This window comes from Sceloporus undulatus, chromosome 7 (genome assembly GCF_019175285.1).
Source record: "Sceloporus undulatus isolate JIND9_A2432 ecotype Alabama chromosome 7, SceUnd_v1.1, whole genome shotgun sequence".
Classification (NCBI taxonomy): domain Eukaryota; kingdom Metazoa; phylum Chordata; class Lepidosauria; order Squamata; family Phrynosomatidae; genus Sceloporus; species Sceloporus undulatus.
In genome coordinates, this window is record NC_056528.1 from 9,793,224 (window position 1) to 9,802,570 (window position 9,347).

The 9,347-nt window shown below is 46.6% G+C and overlaps 1 protein-coding gene across 1 annotated transcript; it reads right to left on the reverse strand.

Annotated features, from left to right (window-relative positions):
* Window positions 1–121: 121 nt before the first annotated feature.
* On the reverse strand, window positions 122–9,341 carry RNF207 (ring finger protein 207). The gene is made up of 15 exons (XM_042477792.1): window positions 9,312–9,341; window positions 8,617–8,698; window positions 8,051–8,126; window positions 7,152–7,277; window positions 6,995–7,041; window positions 6,364–6,436; window positions 6,070–6,138; window positions 5,517–5,585; window positions 5,132–5,253; window positions 2,376–2,568; window positions 1,831–2,016; window positions 1,584–1,635; window positions 1,323–1,440; window positions 1,020–1,109; window positions 122–714 (listed from the first exon to the last, which is right to left on the reverse strand). The coding sequence occupies exons 2-15, from the start codon at window positions 8,673–8,675 to the stop codon at window positions 504–506; spliced, it is 1,491 nt and encodes a 496-aa protein (XP_042333726.1). The 5' UTR covers window positions 8,676–8,698; window positions 9,312–9,341; the 3' UTR covers window positions 122–503.
* Window positions 9,342–9,347: the final 6 nt, after the last annotated feature.

Consider the following 9,347-nt stretch of genomic DNA (forward strand, 5'->3'; position numbering starts at 1 on the left):
AGTCCACCCCAATCTGCCATGCAGGAAATCACAATCAAAGCATCCCCATTGACAGATGGCCATCCAGCCTCTGCTTAAAGACCTCCAAGGAAGGAGACTCCAGCGGAGCTATTCTTGCTGTTGTGTGCTTTCAAGTTGTTTCCAACTCATGGCAACCCTAAGGCGAACCAATTCTGGGGTTTTCTTGGCAAGTTTCTTCAGAGATGGTGAGATGATTTCTCTTTTTCTTCCCACCCTTGTTTCCAGTTTAAATCATGGCCCAATGAGCACTGATGCACTATGGATACCAACTAGGATGTGCATTGGGATACTCTTGGACATCTTTGCAAATCGCTAGCAGGATTTTGTCTCATTTCTACAACGTAGATATGGATTTTTATAAAGCGGCGAAATGTAGAGCATGCTGTGAGATCTCAGCCTTTTGCCTTTTTCTGGACACACCACAGCATGAAACCAGACTCTTCCAGAATGGTTCTTGTTTCAAAGAAGAGTCTCCTACGCATTCAGTTTAGGAGCGATTCAGCTCCCTGGTCGCCTTCCTTGGTTGCGCTGCGGGGTCCAGATGCCTCCGGCATACTTTCGGATCTGGTCTTCTGTTTGCTTCTGAAAGAGTCTTTGCTCTTCAGCGGAGAGTCTTCGGCAGAAGGGCTCAGAATTTGGCTTTCTCCTTTTGGTTCTCGCTCTTTGCTGCTGCTGCTGCTGCACAACTCAGTCCTCAGGGAAGATAGAAAATATCAGTGGGTTTAAGAGACTTGGCCGCTTGACCATTAAGGGAATGTTATTTTTTTTACAGAGACAAATTCCTGTTTGCTGGGTGGGCAAAGTGCTGTCAGTGGCCCCATAACCATTTTATGCCCCCCCTTGGAGAGGCTGAAGATGCTTTTGCCTAAGCCTACAGGGAAGGGCAATACTTCATTGCCTCCTTTCCTCCCTACTGAGTGAATTGGCCTTTTGAGTAAGATGCACTGCTCTGCCTCCAACATACATCAGGATAAAATGCCAGTTCTTTGCCCAGGTACCTGTGCTGGGGGTCCGAAGTCATGGCACCGTCATTGTAGATCTTCAGCAGGCTTTCCGCATGTTCCTCCTTCTCCTTGGCTTCCTGCAACCTGAACATCAGGAAAAGGAGAGCTGAGTTGGGGATGGGAAAATCCTTTCAAATATTTGAATGGGGCTGTCATGTTGCCCCTTAACCTTCTCTTCCCTGGGCTGAACATGGAGATGTCAGGAGGAGCCCAAGGCTATTGAGGATTTCAAAGGCAAAGGCAAGGAGGTTGTGCATGTGAGATCTGGTGGAGAGGAGAGGTCTTTGGGGTCCTGACCTGGGCTCCAGCCGTTCCTTCACTTTGGCAATGGAGCGGACGTAGGGTGCGATCTGCTTGGTGATGGTGGTCAGGTAGCTGTTCTCCTGCTTGAGCTGGAGAAGGTCATGTAGCTGGGCTGCAAGAGAGGAAAGAGGCCTCGATGATCAGTGGGTCGAACCCAAAGCCTCCTCTTTGACACACCCTCTGGCCACAAAAGTGAGGCTCAGATCTGGAAAGACCACTACTTGGGAGGGAAGGAGGAAGAAACGCTTTGTTTACCTTCATAGATCTCTTGCTCATTCGCCACTCGCTGGTAGGTCTCCTCCCAGGTCTGCAATACAAAGTGGGAAGTCCTGCGTGGATCTCTCAGATACACCTAAACACACCCAGCGCATGCTTTCCATGTCACTGCTGTGCAGAATCCATAGGTTGGATTTGACATAGGTTGTATTTAATCCCCTGCTGACATGGGCATGCATGGCCATGGCTGCTCAACGTTCTTGGAGAGTCTTTTGACTCTGGGTACCTCTTCAAACGCGCTCCGCATCATCTCCACCGAGGAATATTCGGAGGCAATCTGTACATCCATCTGGAGGGATCTCTGCAGGATCTCGCTCATGATCTCGGTCTTGATGAGGGAGTGGTGCTTGGTCAGATCCCGATGCAGCTCCTGGACCTGGTCCTTCAAGTTCTGGATCTCTGTCTGAAGTGCCTGCAGCAAACAGAGGAGAGAAAGAAAATCAACTCTAATGGCCGAGAGGGAAAGATCAGGCAGAAAACTACATTTTCTGAGTTGGAAGGACCTTTTTTTTTTTTCCTTTTTGGCACAGAAAACAATGTCCTGAAACCTTATTTTCTGCTTAGAAAATGTTGTGGAAAAATAATAACCCATGCATATTTTTGTGCAGAACAAGTCCCAAACTGCAGAGATTCTTGTCTGTTCAGAATGAATCTTATAAGGGTTTCTCATGACACTTGAGAAACCCATTTTAGGACTATGTTTTTGGATATTTTCAAATATTCAGTTCCAGCCAGATGGACTGAGCCTGGCCAGTGTTTCCCCCTCCTTACCCGATACATGCTCTCATAGTTGCGGCAATGCTTCATGAAGGGGGTCTCGCCGCCTTCGGCCAGGAGGACCTTGGTGCTAATGTAGCGGTGCATGGTGGGCTTCCGGACAAGAGATCCAGCCAGAGACAACTTTTCACATGCAGAGGGGCATCCAGGCACCAAGAGGGTCTTCGAACAGGGGCCTCCGGACATCCTGAAGCAAGGAGACAGAGAGAACTTGTGAAAAGTGTGTTGCGCAGGGAAGGGCCCTGTTTGTGACATGAACAAGCTGCAAAAAAAAAAAAGGTGAACCGAATCTTGAGGTTGCAAAAAAATCAAGAAAGCTGAGCTTGGAGGAATCATTGAAGGGATCCCAAGAGCCATCTAATCCAGCCCTCTGCCATGCAGGAATCCACTAAAGAATCCTGAACGATACCCATCCAAGCTCTCCTCCAAAGATGGAGAGACAATCACCTTCAAGCAGTTCTTCCTAACATTTAGATGGAATCTCTTTCCTTGTAGTTTAAACCCATTGGTTCATGTTTTAGTCTCTGGAGCAGCAGGAAACAACTTCCCTCCATCGTTTATATGGCAACAAGATACAGTTGGCCTTCCTTATCCACAGATTTTTTTATCCATGAATTGAAGCATCCACAGCTTCCTATGTATCTCCCAAATAGCCAACCTTGCTTTTTCCATTTTCTATAAGGGGCACCATTTTGCTATGCCATTGTATTTAATGGGACTTGAGCATCCATGGATTTTGTTATCCACTGGGGTCCTGGAACTAAATTCCAGTGGATGACAAGGGCCCACTGTACTTAAAGATAGCCATCAGGTCACCCTGCTATTGAAAGAGAACTAAGTTCTCTGCAGTCAGTTCCACTGAGGCTTGCCAAGCATTGCACACATAGAAAAACAAGAGTGCCAAAGAGTGCAGTGATACTCTGAAGACTTGAGCTTTCATGCAACTGATGCAGAGAGAGGCTTGAATCCACAAAAGGTGATGCCTAAGGGATGCCTTTAGACTTAAGCTGGTTTTGCTGCAAGAGACCAAAATGCAACCAAAAGATAAGGAGTGTGCTATTCCTTGGGAGAAAAACAACAATTGTGCCCCAACTAGAGGGTGAAAAGGTGAATCCTTTGGACTACGTCTCCCAGAATCCCCCAGCCAACAGGTACTAGGACTGTATAGCAGAGAATCTTAGATACCCAGGGCACTAGAAATCCAAGTATCCCCCAAAACAGAGTCACAGCTAGGACTGCGTAGTAGGAAAGAGACTTACATCCAATGCATCTTGCTATCAGTCCTGAAGATCCAATCCTCTTTGATTTTGAAAGTTATAGCTTCCAAAAGCCCAGTTTCCAAGCTCAATCTCCAACCCCTCCTACTGACAATTGTGATGACTGCATCTCCCATTTATAGCTGGGAGTTGTAGTCTACAAAAGCCCTTCTCCAAGCTCACCTCCTGAGCTCCCCGCTTACAGATGATCCAGCAAAAGCTCACCCAGAGCCTTCGACTGCAGGTCCCATCTGGCTCTTCCCTGCTTGGCCTTTTTTCCTCCGCCAGGGACTCAGAAAACCCTGGATGGTGCCATTGGCTGCCTCAGTTTCCTTGCAGAGAAAGGGGTCCTGGATCCCCCCGGCTTTAGCCCTCCTTCCTTCTCCTGAGGGTTTGTAGAGTTGATCGTCCCTCTGCTGCCCATGCAAGAAAACAGCTGCACCATCGCACCCGTGATGTCAACGGTCCTAAATATATCCCCTGCCAGGGAACCATGTCCTAGAGAGTTCCCTGAAATTCTGATAAAAATAGGGACAAAGAGACTTGCCAGCTGCAAAGGGGGAAGGAAGGCACTTGGGTGGCAAATGGCGTCTTTTCAGGCAAGTTGGGGAAAGATAGAAGATGATCGTCCAGTGGCCAAAGCAAGGCAGGGACTGTCCACAGTCCAAAGCCGGTCTCTTCCAGATGTGTGCATGCCATCCAACGTATCAAACTGAGACACATGTCGCCAAGCAACATTAAGATATCAAAAGTTATTAAGGAGGAGGAGGACAAGCTAAGAGACGCTGCAACTATGTCTTTTGCAGAACCTGAAGGTCCACTTGTAACCCCTGCATGGCTTAATGGTGAGAAATCATTGCTTTTTGCAAATGTCCGATTTGGAGCAGTCAAGAAACCAAGAGAAGGTCAAGAATGGGAAGGGCAGCTATGGAAAAACTAGGTAAGACCCTAAAGTGCAAAGATATACAACTGAACACTAGTTATAGTTTTCCAAGCCATAGCATTCCCCATCATCATGTACGGATAAGGGAACTGGACAATGAAGAAAGTGGATAGGAAGAACATAAATTCATTGGATATGTGATGCTGGAGAGGAGTGATAAGGATCTCATGGATGGCCAAGAAGACAAATGGGTCCTACAACAGATCAAGCCTTTTTGGAAGCTGTAAGATGACCAAATTGAAGCTGCCATACTTTGGCCACATTACGAGAAGGCGTGAATCCCTAGAAAAGACGATGCTAGGAAAGGGGGAGAGATGTAGAAAGAGAGGAAGACCAAATGCCAGATGGATGAACTCTATGACAGAGGTTGCAGATATGAATCTGCAGGACCTAAGCAGAGCAGCGGAGGAGAGGATGTCTTGGAAATGTCTCATATGTGTCAACAATACCATAATCACCCAATTTTAGAGGCAGATCTGTGCTGCTCCCCAGAGACGGGGAGTCAGTCCGCCCTGCAATTGCTCACAGTTCAAATAATAGGATGGCCTTACATGTTGCTGTTGGTCATTCCCGGCCCGATGGCCCCTCCGTTGACCACCACAGAGCGGCGCGGCGTCAGGAGCAGCAACGGCTCCAAGCAGTGGGCAAACTCTGCCTGGTATTCAGTGTTGATCTGGATGCAAACAGGGAAAAACAATTGGTCATTTAAATATATATACAGTATATATATATATCTCCTTAGAAATCTAGAGCTTGGGACTTCTTGGATTCCAGCTCCAAAATTGCTGGATGGAGGACCCTGGGGTTAATGTTGTTGAGGGCTGGGTGCCTCCAAACCCTTTCCAACTTATGGCGACCCTCAGGTGCACCTGTCATAGGTTTTGTATTGGCACCAAGTTGCTAAGCTTTCCTTGCAAGGAAGGGGAGCTTTTTTACCTTGCTTGTCTGGGAAGGCCGCAACCGATGGGGCAGTTTGACAATCTTCTGCAACCTCTCCATCAGTTGCTAGAATCAGAAAGGTGGGCCATTTGGTCAGCTTTGTGAACAAACCTCTCTTCTAACCCAACCCAGTCCTTGCCCAAAATGCATGAACCATTTCTTCTAAATGGATTTTTGGTACATACATACATACATACATACAGACATAAATACAAATTGTGTTATGTTTCAGTCTGTGCTATGAGCCATTTTGGGTGCCTTACGTTGGGAGAAAACTGAACTATAAATTAAATTAAATGTAATAAAATCCCGTGGTTCGTCCCTGTTGGTTTGGGTTTTATTTGTTTCCGCTTTGCTCCTGGGAAGGGACCCAAGGTGGCTCATGGATAAACTTTACAATAAAACTGTCAAAAGGCTATCAAAATCATCTTGCTAAAGTAATATAAAATTGTGCGTTAACTTTTGGAGAGGAAGGGAAGATCTCCCTTTGAGTCCTCCGAACCGCCATTTTGTGGCTTCGAAGTATTTGGGGTAGAAGACCATGACTTACGTAGCCCAAATCCAGAAATTCGGCCTTATTTGCAGAACTGAGGAAGGCAGAACAGGTTACCAGATGAACCTAAAAAGCAAATAAAGAGCGTCCCACATCAAGTTCCAGTGTCACAACCAAAAAGATGTGAGATGGTCTTCCGCAGCCTCTCCACCCCAAACGTGGTGGATTTGAACTCGCTCCCATGGATCTAACCATTGAAATGCATCGATGGGAGAAACCATCCCGGTTGAATTTCTGCCTGTTGTACACAGAGACTCCCTCATGAGAGAAGAGGGAATGCCAAGTGTTTACCTGCAAGGTGGGCAACAAAGATGCCAGGTGGGCTAGTTGTTCCTTGAAGGCCTTCTCCTTTTCTTCATACTGGCTGGAAAGGACCAAATACATAAAATGCATCTGATTGCATAAGACAGAGCGACAGCCCTTCAAGTGGTGCCAAACTGCATGATTTCTGCAGTGTAGATGCAACGCTTCCCAAACCATGGTTTTGGACTTCAGATCCCAGAATTCCTGACTGTGGGGCAAACTAGCTGGAGCTTCTGGGAGTTGAAGTCCAAAACACCTGGATGATCAAAGTTTGGGAAAGTTTAGTGTAGAGGCACCCAAAAAACATAGTTTGAAAAAGGGCAGCTGCTTAATTTCAGTGCCACTAGAGGGTGCCAATCAGCTGCCCAATTTGTAGTTGTTGAGTTGTAGTGAGTTGTTAAAGAGTTGTGTATGTTGTGTACCTCCAAGTCATGGGTTTTTCTTGGCTAGATTTGTTTGGGGGATGTTTGCCATTGCCATCTGCCAAGGCTGAGAGAATAGTACTTGTGCAAGGTCACCTATGGGTTTCATGAGTGAGCTGGGCATTGACCCTGGTCTCCAGAGTCATAGTCCAATACTCAAACCAGCACTTTTGTTAGAGTCAGGATCCCATTTTTACCTCTGGACCACTTTCAGGAGCATCTTCTTCCTTTCCGCCAGTTTCTCCTGGAGGAAGAAAGAAATGGGAAAGCGCTGTCAAAGCTCCAGAGGAGAAGACCCCCCCACACACACAGCAAAGGCCCTCTTCTTGCATTGATTCAGGCCCCGAAACCCACCTGCATGCTGCTGAAGAGTGAATTGATGGAGGTCTCCTCCTCGTCTGCGCTGTTCCGCACTTCTTCTATCATGGCTTTCAGCAGAACGATGGCCTCCGTGGTGGATGTCTGGAGCTCCTTCACCGCCTGGGCGGCACAAGACATAAGACAATTGAAAACCAGATTCAGATTGCAAAAACAGTTGGTACTCAATTCACTCTGGAGCATGTCCAAAGAGGAAGGTGACCAAAATAGTGAATGGTCCTGAAACTATAAAGCCCTATAAGGAGCTGGGTATGTTTAGCCTGGAGAAGAGACAGTTAGAAGGTGACATGGCAGCCCTGTTTAAGTATTTGGAGGGATGTCGTGCTGAGGATGGAGCAAGCTTGTTTTCTGCTGCTCCAGGGACATAGAGCAATGGATTCAAACCATGGGAAAGAGATTCCAGCTCAACATTAGGAAGATCTAGCTGATGGTAAGAGGTGTCTGACAGTGGAAGAGGCTGCCTTGGAGGCCGGTGGAGTCTTCTTCTTTGGAGATGGGGAAATGATGATGATGATGATGATGATGATGATGATGATGATGATGATGATGATGATGATGATGTTTATATCCCACCTTTCTCCCAGTCAGGTTAAAACACTATAAAACATGCAATATGCATGCAATATATAACACTATAAAACATGCGATATTAAGAAGAGAGGAGGCAGCAGCATCTTTGCCCTTCCCTGTCGGCTCAAGCAAAAGCGGCGTTTCCCAACTTGTGTGTCCTTCCTCATTCACAGCATTTGCCCTCTTGACCGCCCTCTGATGTTGTTTGGCCACAACATATTCTATGTTTTCCATCTGCAAGAAGTTGGAAGGTACGCAGCTTAGGGGCGTGGATGATGGGACAGGGTTGGGATTTGAAGACCCACCATCACCGCCTGGTCCAGCTTCTCGCAGCCTTGCATGTATGCCGTCTCAATGTCGATGCAGTGCGCACGGCTCTCCCTAGAGGAGACAAAAAAGTGTGCATGGTCACTCTGCCCAGACCAATCTTTGTCTAGAGACTAGGACACAAACTGATCAATTCAAACAACAGAAAGAAATGCCACCAAAACCATTAGGAAGAGCCTCTTGACTGTAAGAGGTGCCCAACAGTGGACCCCAAAGCATCCAAAAATCCATGTTGCATTGCTCCACGTTATGCTGGTCTTTTGGAAAGCTGACAGCGTCAATTTCAGACCAAACCACCCCCAAATTGCAATAGGGATTGCTCACATTTATATATTATCACTTGGAAAATTCAAACACGCACCTTCCCTTGCAATTTTAGGGGTGCCAGCTAAGCTCAGAGTAAAGAGAAATGCCCAAAGGAGGAGCCCATTTCCCCTGGTAATTGGAAAGTCCTGGTGCAAGTTCCTTGGGACAGAGACCTCTTTCCTTTTCCTTCCTTTTGCAAAATGCCAACTGCATGGGATACGAAATAAGCACCACTTACACTGGCATGTCGCGGAAACAGTTAATGCACAGCATGGACTTCTTCTCGGTGGAGAACATGATGTAGAGCTCTTCGTGGAGGGCTGGAAGAGAGGATAAAGAGAAAATCTTACAGCAAATCTTGCATCTATCATCATCATCATCATCATCATCATCATCATCATCATCATCCTTCTCCTCCTCCTTCCACCTTTTTCCTGATTTGGGGCTCAGGGTGGCTTACAACAGATTTTTATAAAGTTGTTTCCGATTTATTGCAACCCTAAATCATGTTTTTTTCTGGGACTGAGAGTGTGTGACTTAACCAGTCTCGCCCAATGGGTTTTCCATGCCTGTTTCCTTTGGTAAGCAAGGTCCTAGACCTCATGGAGGTATCCTGGAAAGTGCGTGGACGATGGGTCCTGAAATATCAGCCGCCAAAGGGATGTACAACAGGAGCTGGGAACTCTCTCGTAACTACAGTTCTGCTTGTGGGTTTTTGTGTGTGCAGAAAATGGAAAAATTGGTGCAGAAAGCAAGCTCCCTGTGAGAGAAAAAGTGAGGTCTCTCTGCAAAGAAAAAGAACATTTCTGAACATAAAAGGCCGCTTTCTCTGCAAGAGGATCCCTGCATATTTTTCACTTTAAAACAGCATTGCAAATTGCCTTCGAAAACTGCTGGGGAAATGGCAAAATGATACACAATTTCTGAACTCACGGCATTTCTTGTGGATGTCTTTGGTGCGCTTGGTGA